The sequence below is a fragment of the Elephas maximus genome, chromosome 1, assembly GCF_024166365.1.
Source record: "Elephas maximus indicus isolate mEleMax1 chromosome 1, mEleMax1 primary haplotype, whole genome shotgun sequence".
In the NCBI taxonomy this organism is placed as follows: domain Eukaryota; kingdom Metazoa; phylum Chordata; class Mammalia; order Proboscidea; family Elephantidae; genus Elephas; species Elephas maximus.
This window is the reverse complement of record NC_064819.1, coordinates 143,664,360-143,682,053: the sequence shown is the minus strand read 5'-3', so window position 1 is coordinate 143,682,053 and position 17,694 is coordinate 143,664,360. Positions and strand designations below refer to the sequence as shown.

The window sequence follows — 17,694 nt, the reverse complement described above, 5'->3', positions numbered from 1 at the left end:
GAGGTGAGGTATGATAACTGGCAGCCCCTCACAAACCACACAGATTAGGGAAAGAGCAGTCCCCATGGGCAGAATATATTCTACAAAGAAAAGGACAGGACAAAGATGCTGCAAAGATTAACTAACAAAGGAGAACTGTGCAATACAACTACGAGTTAAAGCCTTACATAACCACTTCCCTCTATAACTAAATCATTCTTGAACAGGATTTAGTAATATAAATGATACAGAGAGGCAGATAAAGACAAAGCCTATACATTAGGGGTAAATTCTTCTTAGGGTTAACAAGTTAAAAATTTTAGATACCTAATACTTGAGCGTCCTGGTGCCACAGTGGCTAAGAGCTACAGCTACTAAACAAAAGGCTGACAGTTCGAATTCACCACCCGCAGTTCTACTCTGTCCTATAGGGTCACTATGAGTTGGAATCAACTCAACAGCAGCTGTTTTTGTTTCTTTGTTTTGTTTTGTTTTTTTAGCCTCCTAATTATCTTCATTTCAAGAATTATGTATAGAAAAATACTACAGATTTAGGTAAATATTATTTCTACCTGATGTTATGATGCTGCAAGAAGGGAAAAGGTGGTAATAGTTGATGCTTTCTTCAAATATTTCCTACTATATGAATCTAGTTCAGATGACAGAGTGGCAAAAGTATGTGATGGAAACACTTTTCGGTCAGCAAAATTCTGTTAATGAATGTTATTAGGAAACACACTTATCTCTATTTCCTTGTTTTCAAAAATGTCTGCAGTCACCAATTTCCTATAAGCAAAATGAAACAAAATAAAAACAGACATGCTTTTCTTGTGGGGTTTAAAGAGAAGGGGGGGAGGACAGAACACTGAGCAGGCACACTTAATATTAAATTTAAGAAAAAAATTTAAGGTGCAAAAGAGTGAAATCAAATAATAAAAATTAGAGCAGAATTAAATGAAATAGAGGACAGAAAAAAAATTGAAAGAGTTAACAAGACCAAAAGCTGGTTCTTTGAAAAAATTAACAAAACTGATAAACCCTTGGCCAAACTGACAAAAGAAAAACAAGAGAGAAGAAAATAACCCGAATAACAAATGAGATGGGTGATATTACAACAGACCCAACTGAAATGAAAAGAATCATATCAGATTACTATAAAAAACTGTACTCTAACAAATTTGAAAACCTTCAAGAAATGGATGGATTTCTACCAACACACTACCTATCTAAACTAACACAAACAGCGGTAGAACAACTAAATGAACCCATAACAAAAGAAGACATTGAAAAGGTAATTTAAAAAACTCCCAACAAAAAAAGCCCTGACCCAGATGGCTTCACTGCAGAGTTCTACCAAATTTTCAGAGAAGAGTTAACACCACTACTACTAAAGGTATTTCAGAGCATAGAAAAGGATGGAATACTCCCAATATCATTCTATAAAGCCAGCGTATCCCTGATGCTAAAACCAGGTAAAGGCACCACATGAAAAGAAAATTACAGACCTAGATCCCTCATGAACTTAGATGCAAAAATCCTCAACAAAATTATAGCCAATAGAATTCAATAACATATCAAAAAAATAATTCACCCTGACCAAGTGGGATTCATACCAGGTATGCAGGGATGATTCAACATTAGAAAAACAATTAACGTAATCCATCATATAAATAAAACAAAAGACAAGAACCACATGATCTTATCAACTGATGCAGAAAAGGCATTTGACAAAGTTCTAGGACACCCATTCAGGATAAAAACTCTCAGCAAAAAAGGAATAGAAGAAAAATTCCTCAACATAATACAGGCCATTTATACAAAGCCAACAGCCAACATCATTCTAAATGGTGACAGTCTGAAAGCATTCCCCTTGAAAACAGGAGCCAGACAAAAACTATCATCACTCTTAATCAACATTGTGCTGGAGGTCCTAGCCAGAGCAATTAGGATAAATAAAGAAATAAAGAGCATCCGGATTGGTAAGGAAGAAGGAAAAGTATCTCTATTTGCTAATGACATGATCTTATACGCAGAAAACCCTAAAGAATCCTCAAGAAAACTACTGAAACTAGTAGAAGAGTTCGGCAAATGTCAGGATACAAGATAAACATCAAAAATCATCTGGATTCCTCCACACCAACAAAAAGGACATCAAAGAGGAAATCACCTAATCAATACCATTTACAGTAGCCCTCAAGAAGATAAAATCCTTAGGAATAAATCCTACCAGAGACGTAAAAGACCTATACAAAGAAAACTACAAGACGCTACTGCAAGGAACCTACATAAGTGGAAAAAACATACGTTGTTCATGGACAGGAAGTCTTAACATTGTAAAAATGTCTATTCTACCAAAAGCCATCTACAGATAAAACGCAATTCCGATTCAAATTCCAATGACATTTTTTTAATGAGATGGATAAATAAATCATCAACTTCATATGGAAGGGAAAGAGGCCCCGGATAAGTAAAGCGTTACTGAAAAGAAGAACAAAGTGGGAGGCCTCACACAACCTGATTTTAGAACCTATTATACCGCCACAGTAGTGAAAACAGCCTGGTACTGGTACAACAATGGAACAGAATTGAGAATTCAGACATAAATCCATCCACATATGAGCAGCTGATATTTGACAAAAGCCCAACATCAGTTAAATGGGGAAAGACACTCTCTTTAACAAATTGTGCTAGCATAACTGGATATCCATCTGCAAAAAAAAAGAAATAAGACCCATACCTCACACCATGCACAAAACCTAACTCTAATGGATCAAATTCTAAATATAAAATCTAAAACAATAAAGATCATGAAAGAAAAAATAGAGACAATGCTAGGAGCCCTAATACATGGAATAAACAGTATATAAAATATTACTAACAGCGCACAAACACCAGTAGAGAAATTAGATAACTTGGGAGCTCCTAAAAATCAAACACCTATGCTCATCTAAAGACTTCACCAAAAGAGTAAAAGATTCCCTACAGACTGGGTAAAAGTTTTTAGCTATGACATTTCCGATCAGCGCCTGATCTCTAAAATCTACATGATACTGCAAAAACTCAACTACAAAAAGATAAATAACCCAATGAAAAAATGGGCAAAGCATATGAACAGACACTTCACTAAAGAAGACATTCAGGTAGCTAACAGATACATGAGGAAATGCTCACAATCATTAACCATTAGAGAAATGCAAATCAAACTACCATAAGATTCCATCTCACTCCAACAAGGCTGGCATTAATCCAAAAATAATACATGTTGGAGAGGTTGTGGAGAGGCTGGAACACTTATACACTGCTGGTGGAAATGTCAAAGGGGACAACCGCTTTGGAAATCGATTTGGTGCTTCCTTAAAAAGCTAGAAATAGAACTACAATATGATTCAGCAATCCCACTCCTTGGAATATATCCTAGAGAAATAAGAGCCTTTACACAAACAGATATATGCACACCCATGTTCACTGCAGCACTGTTTACAACAGCAAAAAGATGGAGGCAATCATGGTGCCCATCAACAGATAAGTGGATAAATTAATTATGGTGCATTCACACAATGGAATACTACGCATCGATAAAGAACAATTATGAATCCGTGAAACATTTCATAACATGGAGGAATCTGGAAGGCATTATGCTGAGTGAAATTAGTCAGTTGCAAAAAGACAGATATTGTATGAGACCACTATTATAAGAACTCGAAAAATAGTTTAAACAGAGAAGAAAATATTCTTTGACGGTTACAAGAGTGGGGAGGGAGAGAGGGAATGAGGTATTCACTAATTAGATAGTAGACTAGAAATATTTTAGGTGAATGGAAAGACAACACACAGTACAGGAGAGGTCAGAACAAATGGACTAAACCAAAAACAAGTTAGTTTCCTGAATAAGCAGAATGCTCTGAAGGCCAGTGTAGCAGGGGCACAGGTTTAGGAACCATGGTTTCAGGGGACACCTAAGTCAGTTGGCATAATAAAATCTATTAAGAAAACATTCTGTGTAATGTTTTGGAGAGTGGCATCTGGAATCTTAAACGCTAGCAAGCAGCCAATTAAGATGCATCAATTGGTCTCAACCCACCTGGAGCAAAGGAGAACGAAGAACGCCAAAGACATGAGGTGCCCAAGAGGCAGAAAGGGCCACATAAACCAGAGACTATATCAGCCTGAGACCAGAGGAACTAGATGGTGCCTAGCTACAATTGAAGACTAACCTGATATGGAACACAACAAGAATCCCTGAGGGAGCAGGAGAGCAGTGGGATGCAGACCTCAAATTTTCATAAAAAGACCAGACTTAATGGTCTGACTGAGACTAGAAGGATCCTGGAGGTCATGGTCCCCAGACCTTCTGTAAGCCCAAGACAGGAACCATTCCAAAGCCAACTCTTCAGACAGGGATTGGACTGGACTATAGGATAGAAAATGATACTGGTGAGGAGTGAGCTTCTTGGATAAAGTAGACACATGAGACTATGTGGGCAGCTCCTGTCTGGAGGGGAGATGAGAAGGCAGAGGGGGACAGAAGCTGGCTGAATGTTGTTGTTGTTCGGTGCCGTTGAGTCAGTTCCGACTCATAGCGACCCTATGCACAACAGAACAAAACACTGCCTGGTCGTGTGCCATCCTTACAATTGTTAAGCTTGGGCTCATTGTTCCAGCCGCTGTGTCAATCCACCTCGTTGAGGGTCTTCCTCTTTTCCGCTGACCAAGCATGATGTCCTTCTCCAGGGACTGATCCCCCCTGACAACATGTCCAAAGTATGTAAGATGCAGTCTCACCATCCTTGCTTCTAAGGAGCATTCTGGTTGTCCTTCTAAGACAGATTTGTTCATTCTTTTGGCAGTCCATGGTATATCCAATATTCTTTGCCAACAGCACAATTCAAAGGCGTCAATTCTTCTTTGGTCTTCCTTATTCATTGTCCAGCTTTCACATGCATATGACGTGATTGAAAATACCATGGCTTGGGCCAGACGTACCTTAGTCTTCAAGGTGACATCTTTGCTCTTCAACATTTGAAGAGGTCCTTTGCAGCAGATTTACTCAATGCAATGCGTCTTTTGACTTCTTGACTGCTGCTTCCATGGCTGTTGATTGTGGATCCAAGTAAAATGAAGCTGGCTGAATAGACACGAAAATAGGGGGAGGAGAGAAGGAGTGTGCTGTCTCATTAGGGGGAGACCAACTAGGAGTATATAGTAAGGTATATGTAAGTTTTTGTATGAGAGACTGACTTGATTAGTAATCTTTCACTTAAAGCACAATAAAAATTAAAAAAGAAAAAAAAGGAGCGATATCTACTCTACAGTATAGATAGTAGAGATACCTACTCTGTATCTACCCAATAACTTTATCTGTCTTTTAAATTTTCTAATATAACTGCCAAAAGATCTTAATGTAATTTTAATATAGTTAGATTTTGAAATTATAAACACCCTTACTGTTTTATCCAAAACTGCACCAAATGTGTTCAAGAGAGCTTTTAAAAACCAGAAAGAGCCACTTTTTAAATTTTTGTTTAATTGTGAAATGTATCTAAAGTTAAGATAGTAAACATGAATGCTCACAAATACTCCTTGTGCCTCCCTACGTTTCCCAGCCTCCCTTGGGGCCTTTTGACTGGTTGTAGAAAACAGACTAGGAACAAAAATGATATGTTTACAATATGTATTACTAGAGTTTTAAGAATAATGATTTTTAAAAAAAGGGACCCTATATAACCACAACCAACTTTAAGAAGCAGAACTTATCAATATTATACAAGGACCCTTCTTCAGTAGGATCCTCTCTCCCCAGAAGAAACCAATATCCTAAGTTTTGTGTTAATCCTTCCCATACTTTTCTTTATAATTTTATCATACATGTATAGATCCCTAAGCAATCTACTTTAGTTTGGCTTGTTTGGGAACCGTTTATAACTGGAATCATACTGTCTGTATTCTTCTGTGCTTTTTTCTTTTACTTAATATTATCCTTTTAAAATTCATCTAGGCAGATGTCTAATCTATAGGTCATTCATTTTCTCTGCTATATAATATCCCATCATATGAATATAGCACAATTTATTTATACATTTTATTGAGAGTAAACATCTGAGGTGTTTCAAGATTTGTCATTAGCAACAATTTCTCTATGAATATCTATACATACGTTTTTGACTACATTTATTAAAAAAACTATCTAATAGCTTGGCTAACTACATGTTCAACTTATTAAATATCTGTGAAATTATTAACAAACTGTTTTCATAGTCACTGTATCAATTTATTTTTTCTGCAGCAATAAATGGGAGTTCAAGCTACTGCACGTCCTTATCAAAATTTAGAATTGCCCACATCCTTAACTGTTGACAGTCTAAGGGTATTAAAATACACCTTATGGTCCTAACTTGCACTTTCCTAAGCACCAATGAGTTTGAATCTGTTTTCATTTTTATGTGCCATTTGGTTTTCTCTTCTTTAGAATTTATTTCCTTAGATATCACTTTTCTTTTTAAGATTTTCCTGCAAATGTTTCTAAAATATCTGCAAATATTTTATAATATATTTCTATATTATAAAAGCCCCAAGCACAGACGCAACAACTTCTCATAGGCTGTTTAACTAGCTCCTATAAATGCGTATGGCCAAATGTATATAATATATTCCTCGTTATATCACCTAGTGGTTTTGCTTCTCTAGTTAAACCCTTACTGATACAGTACTATATAGAAATCTGCTTCATTCCTTTAAAGATCTGCAGTATAATCCATCCTATGGATATAGCAACTGTGGCAGAATTTGCTGCATAGCTGAAGTTCATAGGGCCAGGCAGGCTGTCAGGAAGGGAAGGTGGACATGAAGTAGGGGAGGGCAAGGACAAACTAGATCCTGCTAGGATGAACTGGACCCAAAGGACATTCATGTCTGCCTTTCACCAACTCTAACTTCCAACTTCAACCCATGGTAAAGATGACCTGGCATCCTCCATGAAGCTAAATACACACCTGGCCCAGGAGTGAGGGAAGCTGAAGGAAAAAGTCTAGAATGAGCTTGAGGAGCTGTGGGTCCTGCTCCTGCTCCATCCAATGAGATGACCCAAAAAAGAGTATGACTGCTGTTTCTAAATCTCCTGTGGAATGTCTCTTATGGCCCATGGTAACCCAGAACTATGCAGGAAAATAAATTCTAGGAAATGTAGTTTCAGCTAAGTTGACACACTGCCTCTGAAACAGACTGCTCGAAATGAACTATGGGCCAAAGGGTAAACAACTTCCTCTTCCTGTTGCTTTTACTGCTTGCTCTTTTATTTTTTTTCATGTAATATTTAGCAAAGTAAAACATTTATGGAAACCCTGGTGGCGCAGTGGTTAAGTGCTACGGCTGCTAACCAAAGGGTCAGCAGTTCAAATTATATGGTCTAAAGTCAAAATTATATAACACATTCAGAATAGTCTAGTTTCATCCAGCCCACATTTACTAAGCTCGTACTATGTGCTTAGCAAACACAGTCCTAAGGTCTTGCTACCAGTTCGCATTGCTTCTTTGTTTCCACAATCAAAATATTAAATGACTATATGGATTTTTCCCTAAATTTAACACATAATTTACACCTAAGGACATACTAAATACAGAACAAATGAATCACAATTTTTTTTTTTTAACATGGGAAATATAAATCAAGATTTTAGGAGAAAAAGTCATAATTTTTTAAACTGTGAAAAACACAGCATATAAATATATTCACAAATATAAAATAAAGGAAACCTTTACCTGCTGCCCTGTAAAGTATTTTAGGTTCAAAAAATATACAAGGATTTTTATCCTCTATGCATGACAAAAGAAGTCCCTTGGCCTGGAAAGGGCTTCTGGGCACAACCACCTGTAAAAACAGATTTTTTAAAAGACAAATTTAGTTAAAATGTATCCCAGTAAACTCACTTGTAAGTATCAGTATTTAAATAACAAATCTTTACTAATTAAAAGTGGAAAACTGTTTTAGCCAAAAAATTCCATTAGTTTAACAAACATTTATCAGATGCCTATCATGTTTTGATAACTAAGATACTGCTCTTCTCTTAAGGAGCTAAGCTTGCATATATAAAAAATTAAAGGAATCCACAAGTAGCATTCATCAAAACTAAAATGGTCAATATCTTCCTATATTAACATACAAATTTAAAAAGTCTCTTCTACTACGGTTCTTTTACTATTGTCAATGGGCACGCAATCCTCTTCTCCAATTTTAACATTAAAAACTCCTCCTTTCTCATGAAAAATATGATCTTCATTTCTTTAGTGGAAAACTATTGCACAGAATTTTATGATCAGCCATTATAATGTCCAGTTATGGTAAAGCAAAAAGAAAAGTGTGAATATGCCACACTTCCGGATGACAGGAAAGGGACTCCAGAGCCTTCTTGAGAATGAAGGTGACAAGAAGAAAGATGATGATAATGACAGGAAGTAGCACAATGTGTTGACTGGGCCAAGTACTCTATGTGGATTAATTCATCTATTATTCATAGCAATCCCATGAGGTACCTATTCTTATTTTCCTCGTTTTAGAAATAAAGAGATTGAGGTAAGAGTATCTGGTGGACCAGGAATTCTCACCCAAATCTGACTAATGCCGGGGCTTCAGCTCTTAACGTCTATACCATGTTGTCTCAAACAGCAAACTTGTGCCTACTTTTTAATGACTGTTACAACAATGACTTTACAATAATTGTGTAAAGTATTTTAAATTTACTTTTTTAAAGTATTAATATTTTAAGACTGTGAAGCACAATTATTACATAGAAAATGCCATTAAAATAAACCTGGATTTATTACAAAGACTCAGATAAGATTCCTCGAATCAAACTACATTTAGATTTCAAAGCCATTTCTATGGCATGTTTATTGCAGAATTTTTACTTTAAGAAAATAAAATAGAAGCACAAGTCTCATTATTTTATTTTCCATAAAGACTGCTGAACACATTGCTTGTCATGTCACACAATGTCTTTGTTTTTAGTTCCTATTTTTTTTAGTTTCTCTTCATCTATTTTTTTAGCCTTCTGCACTTTACGTGTATTTTCATTCGGGATGAAAACAAAAGAAAGAGGAAGTAAGGAAGACAAGACAGGGTATTAAGAGATGTGTTCTTAATAACACTGGGTAATGTTACAAACATTCGGTGTGAACCAATGTTCAGCTTAACACAAAAATAACTATTGCCTTGAACGTGGCTTCTGCCCCAACCTACCACTTCTAGCTTACACTGAAAAACTATGTAACCTCTACACAGCTAAGAAAAACTATGGCTTTGAACTGGTAGAAAAAACAAATAAGACTAAGACATATGTTCACAGCCAATTCATGTTGTCAAAATATACATATATATAAAACTTTGGATGGACATATCTTGTGAGTTTTTATAATGATTCTCAGGAAAGCTCTTCAGTAAATAGAAAACTAGATAATGTTTAAAAAAAAAGATAGAAAATTTTCAAAATATTTTTAACATCAACAGACCTAAGCTATTATGAAAAGCAGGCTATAAAAGTGGGATGCTTCAAAATCAATTATTTGAGGAAGTATTTCTTACTCTGGGGTGAAAAACACATCTAGGGAGCAAAGTCTTCTCTGAGTCTATTTGAAAAGTAAGAAATTAGGCTAAAGTTCTATGACTCTGGTTTTAAGGCAAACAAACAGTAAATAACTTTTTAAAATCACCCCAGAATCAGTTAAGTGAGGGAGACACATTAGAAAGAAACAGAGCTTTGAAAATGGGGGATGAAAAAAATAGCTACGTCCTCAATCTTAGTCTCAGAAGTCTATGAAATCATTTCAAGAAATTTGAAATGAATGCCAGGGTCAAGCTAGTACTACTTCAAGGAGAATGTTCTGGAAACCTTAACACTGGAAAGTTGATCTAAAGAAAACGCTAAACTTTCTCTCTTAAATGCAATTAAGTTCACATAAATTCCAAAGATCCTATTTGTTTTCCTCTAGATAAGCATGTTAGTTAATACTAATAAAATCAATCAAAATTGAAACATTAAATGAATATCAAATAAGGTACATAGATAATTATACCTTGATTCCTGGACAGTGGGCAAAAAAAGCTTCAGGACTCTGAGAATGATAGAGAGCCCCATGGCCAACACAGCCCCAGGGGGACCGGATGGTAAGGCTTCCGCAATTAAAAAGATCCCCAGAACGATATCGATACTTGGCAGCTTCATTAACAATCTGGTGGGTGGGAGGAAAAGGACATGTCAAAGTGAGTCCTCTATTCTCCAACATTCTTAAATCATTCTACAAGCACTTTAAAATATGCCCATGCACCAGCTCAAAGGTGACAAAGTGTTCCAAAGATTGGTAGGTGGGAGGTACGGTACAGGCAGTATTTCAATACTTAACAGACTTAACTTTAGAAATGGCTCATTCGTAATAAAATGTGATGCCCTTACCTGATCAAAAGCAGGAAAAATATAATCTGCAAACTGAATTTCTGCAATGGCGGTAGCACCAGTGACTGCAATTCCAATTCCAAACCCAACAATTCCTTGTTCACATAATGGGGTGTTAAAAACTCTATCTTTTCCTAAAAAAAAAAAAAAAAACTTAATCTGACAAATAATAGCAATATAACACAATACATCTAAAACTTTAGTAAATTATTAATAGTGGGATGGATGGATAAAAAAGAGGAAAAAAAATAGTATATATAGTGTGCAGTGGTTGATTTAAATGAAAACGTTGGTAATTACATTAATTATAAAAAATCTAAATGTTCCAATTAAAAGAAAAAGATTCCTTGGAATAAAAGAAAGCAAAATTCAACTACATGCTGCTTAAAAGAAAATATTTAAACTCTTAAAAAAAAAAAAAAAGGCTGTAAGTGAAAAAAAGGGGAAAAAATACATAATGAAAAACTAAACAAAAGAAAGTTGATGTCCCTATATTAATAGCAGACAAAATAGACTTTAAGGGAAAAGGCATTACCAAAGATAAAGAGGAAAAAGCCATACTGTTAAAGGGTTTGATTCATAAGGAGGACGTAATTCAAAACTTAAATTCATTTAATAACATGGTTCAAAACAAATAAGAAAAATTAACAGAACTAAAAGGTAAAATGGACAAATTCACAATACAGTAGGAAATTTTCAACATACCAGGCTCAGTAACTGACAGAAAAAGCATAAATAGAAGTAATAAATAAGATTTGATCATCATTAACAAACACAACCTAAGTGACATATAGAAGACACTACACTCAACAGCTAAGAATAAAAGGTCTTTATATGCAAACAGAGAAGAGTGATATAAGTTGGCCATATAAATCAAAAACCAAACCCATTGCCGTCAAGTCAATTCCTACTCATAGTGACCCTACAGGACAGAGCAGAACTGCCCCATAGGGTTTCCGAGGCTGCAAACTTTATGGAAGCATCTTTCTTCTGAAAAGCAGCTGGTGCGTTCGAACAGCCAACCTTTCAGCTGTCAAGAACTTTAACCACTGCACCACCAGGGTTCCTTAATTGACCATATACTGGACTATGAATAATCCAATCTCAACAAATTTCAAAGGATTATAATCATATACAGTATATTCTCTGACCACGGTGAAATTAGGCTAGAAATCAATAACGAAAAGATTATTAGAAAATCCTTAGGCTAGAAAAGTTCACAAATACATATCTAAATAATCTATGGGCCAAAGAAGAAATAATAATGGCAATTAGAAAATATTTTGAAATGAATGATAATGAAAAAGTATATATCCCATATTATTCAGGTTCTGATTCTAGTGATGGCAGAATAGTTTTTTTCAGGCTAATCCTCTAATGATTATAAACTCCAGAAAAAATATAACTGCTCAAAGGCACAGGCAAGCCAAAAGTAAGAAGAAACTGAAGGGAGGGGACTTGGCCCTTGAAAGAAGTGATGCACAGTAGATGAGCATGACATTTCCCCCAGCGAATTCCCTAGTCTGTGTGATGTGGGACAGCTAGAATTCAAACAAATAAACTCAATCATATTGGCTTAAGATGTCAGAGAGTGCAGTCTGAGGCTGTCAGAGTGGATGGAAATTGAAGGATTAAATCCCAAAAGAAGGGCACCACCACACATGGAGCCCTCAAATCTGTACATAAACTCTGATCAATTCCTTAGCCGGTCCCTATGCCTGAGGGCAAAGGAAAGGTCATCATGTTTGGTAACCAAAACCCGTTGCTGTTGATTTGATTCCAACTCATAGCGATCCTATAGTGACCCTATAGGACAGAGTAGAACTGCCCCATAGGGTTTCTAAGGAGCAGCTAGTAGATTCCAACTGCTGACCTTTTTGGTTAGCAGCTGAGCTCTTAACCACTGCAGCACCAGGGCACCAATGTTGGTAAAGGGCCAATGAAAATGAGGAAAACCCTCGATGAGATGTATTAACACAATGGCCGCAACAATGGACATGATCATCAATGATCATGAAGATGGCACAGGACCAGGGAATGTTTTCTTCTGTTATACATAAGGTTGCCATGAGTCTGAGCCAACTTGATGGCAACCAACAACAACAATATGCCTACAGAAGACTCTGAGGAGCCCAGCAGAAAATAGTGACAGGAAACTGGAAGAACTAAGAAGAGATTTCAGTGGCGCCCATTAAAGACAAGGCAGAAGTTGGAGTCTCCTCAATGCTAGAGAGGAGCTTGATAAATACCTTAGGCTGTCCACTGAAACCACAGGGTACAACTTTATTAGGGCACAACTCAATTTTTACTTGAAATTTCATCACCTCTCAGCCAACATCTATACTTTTATGAAAAAAAAATCTAATCTCAGAGAGCCAGGTGGACCCAAACTAATGGCCACAGTGTGGACAGGTGGCCAAAAGTTTTGGGACAGATCTAGGATTCAAATTTTATTTCCATATTCCAAGAACACCAGTTCTTCTTGGTGAATGGAGTTCACTTTCAGCTCAATCATTCCTTTTGAATATGAACCACAAGTAGAGCAGGTGTTGAAAAATGCCAACAAGACACATCCTGTAGTTTGTACTTTCAAAGCAGCTGCAAGAACTTAAAATATGATTCATGCTCATCACATTCAGTGAATATCTTTTGAAATTGTGACCTCTATCCCTCATGTTTCCTATCTGACTTCGAGTAGCCTGAAAGTTTTTGAAAATCTATAATTCCACTGAACTATGAACAATTCAGTGGTAGAAAATGGAATACAGATATCAGCTGCCACCTGTGGCATCCATAGCCCTGGAATACCTGAACCATCATAGCCAAATAAGCAGTGTTCTTATTTATTCCTTTCCCCTTCATGTTGACCACATTCAGACATTTTTCATTTCATAAGAAAGTATAGCCTTTTTTTTTAAACCAGAAGTCAGAGAAGTTGAGTTTCTTGGAACTCTCTTACTCCAGAACATGTTTGCTTTGACTGCCTCAACGGGAAATAAATGTTCAAAATCTGTTTCTATTTTCTCCCAAACAGGTAATGACTAAGGGTAAGAGCACAAATGAATTGCACACCCTGATGACTTCTTTCTTGAATGGCAATTAACCTAATGTAAAATTAATACAAACATTGAGTCGATTTTGACTCGTTCTAAAGATGGGACCAAAAGGATGCCCTGATGAAATGAATGTGAAGTCAGAGAGATGCTAAGAATGACTCAAAGATTTTTGACCTGAGTAATCGGAAGGGCAGAGGTGCCATTAATTGAGAAAGGGGAAACTATGAAGAAGTATGTTGAATGAGAGATCAGGTGTTCAGTTTTGGAGATGTTAAGTTTGAAATGCTATTAAGGATTTGGTTGTGTCCCCTCAAAAGTTATGTTGAAGTCCTAACTCCTGTAAATATGACTTTGTTTAGTAACAGAGGTTTTCTTTTGTTGTGTTAATGAGGTCATACTAGAGTAGGGTAGGTCCTAAACCTATTCTCTCTGAGTGGTGACTTACAAAAAAAAGCAGAATAGACACAGACACAGACAGGGGAAAGAGATCGTGTGAGCAACCATCTATAGGCCAAGGAATGCCCAGAGCACTGTGCAACAGTTAAGTGCTCGGCTGCTAACTGAAAAAGTTGGTTGTTCAAACGTACCCAGATGCTTCATGGGAGAAAGACCTGGCAATCTGCTACCATAAAGATTCCACCACTGCCGTCAAGTCAATTCACCATAAAGATTACCTCCTAGGAAATCCTATGGGGCAGTTCTACTCTGTCACACAGGTTGATATGAGTTGAAATCGACTCATCAGCGCCTAACAACAACAACCACCATGGAAGAACCCTCTCCTAGAGATGATGCCCTGACTTGGGCTTCTAGCCTCCAAAACTGTGAGACAATATTTTTCTGTTCTTTAAAGCCACCTATTCTGTGGTATTTTGTTACAGCAGCCCTAGCAAACTAAGACAGATACCTTTAGACATCGAGGTGGAGCTATCAGGCTGTTGGATATATGAGTTAGTAAGTATTTGGAATAAAGATGGCGTTTTAAAACATGGGACCGGTTAAGATTACCAAGTAAATTTAAATAGGTATACAGAGAGAAAAGGAGAAGTCTAAGAGTGAGTCCTGATTACCCCAATGTTAAGAAGACAGGAGATAAACAATCAGGAAAGCTGAGAAGAAAAAATGCCAATGAGTTTGCAGGAAACATGAAGAATGTGCTAGGTCCTGGAAACCAAATGAAGAAAGTGTTTCTAAAAGGAGAGAATGGTCAACCTGTGTCATATGCTGCCAAAAGAAAGTGAGATGAGGGCTGTGAACTGAACATAGGATTTATCACTGGTGAACCTGGCAAGACAGTTTCTGCAAAGCAGGAGGGAGGGAGTAACAAAAGTCTAACTATAGTGAGTTCAGGAGAGAATGGGAGGAAAGAAACTGGAGATAACAAGTACTAACAATGATTTGGAGAAATTCTGCTAAAAGGAGAGAATGGAAAGGGAGCAGTACGTAGGTAGAGAGGAATAAGGCTATTTTTTTAAGATGGAAGAAGTAACAGCATATTTGCAGGCTAATGAGAATGATCAGTAGAAAGGGGGAAATTCATGATTTTGAGGAAATTAATGAAATGGAGAGGCAGAAGAATGACTGGAACCATGTCTATGAGTAGATGACAGGAAGAAAGGGGTCTAGTGTGGAGAGGTTTATAGGAACCCTGATACTCACTCAGAGTACAGGAGGAAAGAGGGTTTATGGGAACTGATGCTGGCATATTATTATACCCAGAGGTGAGAGCTTGCCAAAGTTCTCTGTTAATTGCTTCTAACTTTTTAGTAAAATATGAAACTAAATTATTAGCTAAGAATGAGGACAGTAAAGACAGTTCAAACAAGAGAAAGAAAGTGGGAACACTCATGTGGGAAAATGAAAGAGAGACCAGGAACATGAAGCATGATGGCAGGCAGCATGAGTGGTCTTCTGGAGATTACTGGTCGTGAACTTAGAGTGAAACCCCTTGGCATGTTTTGTGATCCTCCATGCCCAACTGCTTTGTCTGGGTCAAAAAAAAAACTAAATGCTATCTGAGTTATTCCTTTCTTAACCTTAGATAACTGAATAAAATTCAATTAACATTTCTGATAAACTATGTTATCAGTAGTACAGATAAATAGACTAAAAAACTAAGACATTATTAGTCCATACAACATCTCTATTTTTCTTATCCATTGCTACTTCTCCTTAAATTTCAGACTGTAGAGAGGCGGGGCCGAGATGGCGGACTACGTAAACGCTACCTCAGATCCCTCTTGCAACAAAGACTCGGAAAAACAAGTGAATCGATCACATACATAACAATCTACGAACCTTAAACAACAAACACAGATTTAGAGACGGAAAATGAACAAATACGAGGAAGCAGCGATTGTTTTCAGAGCCTGGAGCCAGTGTCCCAGTCAGGCGGCTTCATTAACATTGGAATTTCCTGAGCCAGAGGGAGAAAGGCTACAGCTCCGCAGCGGCTTTGCTTCCCCCCGCCCCTTTTTTTCTTTCTTTCTTTTGGTCTTTTCCTAACCCACTCTTCCGGCTTAAGAGAAGGAAACACAAAAAACCCAGGGACCAAAAATCCACCCCTAATTGGACTAAAAACACAGAACCAGCTACAGCCAAGCATATATGATCCAAATCTCAGACTTTCACCCTTACAGGGAACAAGGTGGCGGTTATAATCCAAAGGCAGTTCTGATAGAGATCTGACTGCATTTTTTTTTTAGCGGATTTTCTGGAAAAACTAGTATCCCAGTGATGGCTCGGAGACAGCAGTCCATATCAAACCACATAAAGAAGCAGACCACGACAGCCTCTACAAGACCCAAACAAAAGAATCAAAATCTTTCCCAAATGAAGATACAATCCTGGAATTATCAGATACAGAATATAAAAAACTAATTTACAGAATGCTTCAAGACATCACAAACGAAATAAGGCAAACTGCAGAAAAAGCCAAGGAACACACTGATAAAACAGTTGAAGAACTCAAAAATATTATCCAAGAACATAGTGAAAAAGTTAATAAGTTGCAAGAATCCATAGAGAGATAGCATGTAGAAATCCAAAAGATTAACAATAAAATTACAGAATTAGACAACGCAATAGGAAGTCAGAGGAGCAGACTCGAGCAATTAGAATGCAGACTGGGACATCTGGAGGACCAGGGAATTAACACCAACATAGCTGAAAAAAAATCAGATAAAAGAATTTAAAAAACTGAAGAAACCCTAAGAATCATGTGGGACTCTATCAAGAAGGATAACTTGCGTGTGATTGGAGTCCCAGAACAGGGAGGGAGGTCAGAAAACACAGATAAAATAGTTGAAGATCTCCTGACAGAAAACTTCCCTGACATCATGAAAGACGAAAGGATATCTATCCAAGATGCTCATCGAACCCCATTTAAGATTGATCCAAAAAAAAAAAACACCAAGACATATTATCATCAAACTTGCTAAAACCAAAGATAAAGAGAAAATTTTAAAAGCAGCCAGGGAGAAAAGAAAGGTTTCCTTCAAGGGAGAATCAGTAAGAATAAGTTCAGACTACTCAGCAGAAACCATGCAGGCAAGAAGGCAATAGGATGACATACACAGAGCACTGAAGGAGAAAAACTGCCAGCCAAGGATCATATATCCAGCAAAACTCTCTCTGAAATATGAAGGCGAAATTAAGATATTTACAGATAAACACAAGTTTAGAGAATTTGCAAAAACCAAACCAAAGCTACAAGAAATACTAAAGGGTATTGTTTGGTCAGAAAACCAATAACATCAGATACCAGCACAACACAAGGTCACAAAACAGAACATCCTGATATCAACTCAAATAGGGAAATCACAAAAACAAATTAAGATTAATTAAAAAAAAAAAAAGTTCATAACAGGGAATCACTGAAGTCAATATGTGAAAGATCACAATAATCAAAAAGAAGGACTAAATACAGGAGGCAAAGAACTGCCATATGGAGAGTCATACAAGACGATATAGAACAATACAAGTTAGGTTTTTACTTAGAAAAATAGGGGTAAATAATAAGGTAACGACAAAGAGGTATAACAACTCCATAATTCAAGATAAAAGCCAAGAAAAACGTAACGACTCAACTACCATAAAGTGAAACACTACGAAAATGAGGATCTCACAATTTACGAAGAAAAACGTCTCAGCACAAAACAGTAAGTGGAAAAATGAAATTGTCAACAACACACATAAAAAGGCATCAAAATGACAAC

General features: G+C 36.8%; 1 protein-coding gene across 5 annotated transcripts in view; it reads right to left on the bottom strand.

Annotated features, from left to right (window-relative positions):
• Positions 1–17,694, bottom strand: part of BCKDHB (branched chain keto acid dehydrogenase E1 subunit beta) — a 632,618-nt gene that overhangs the window by 530,187 nt on the left and 84,737 nt on the right. For all 5 annotated transcript variants that reach the window (XM_049896118.1, XM_049896136.1, XM_049896108.1 and 2 more), the window contains exons 4-6: positions 10,422–10,555; positions 10,045–10,200; positions 7,735–7,843 (exon numbers count right to left, since the gene is read on the bottom strand). In XM_049896118.1, the coding sequence (XP_049752075.1) occupies positions 7,735–7,843; positions 10,045–10,200; positions 10,422–10,555 (399 nt within the window). The remainder of the gene's footprint in view (positions 1–7,734; positions 7,844–10,044; positions 10,201–10,421; positions 10,556–17,694) is intronic.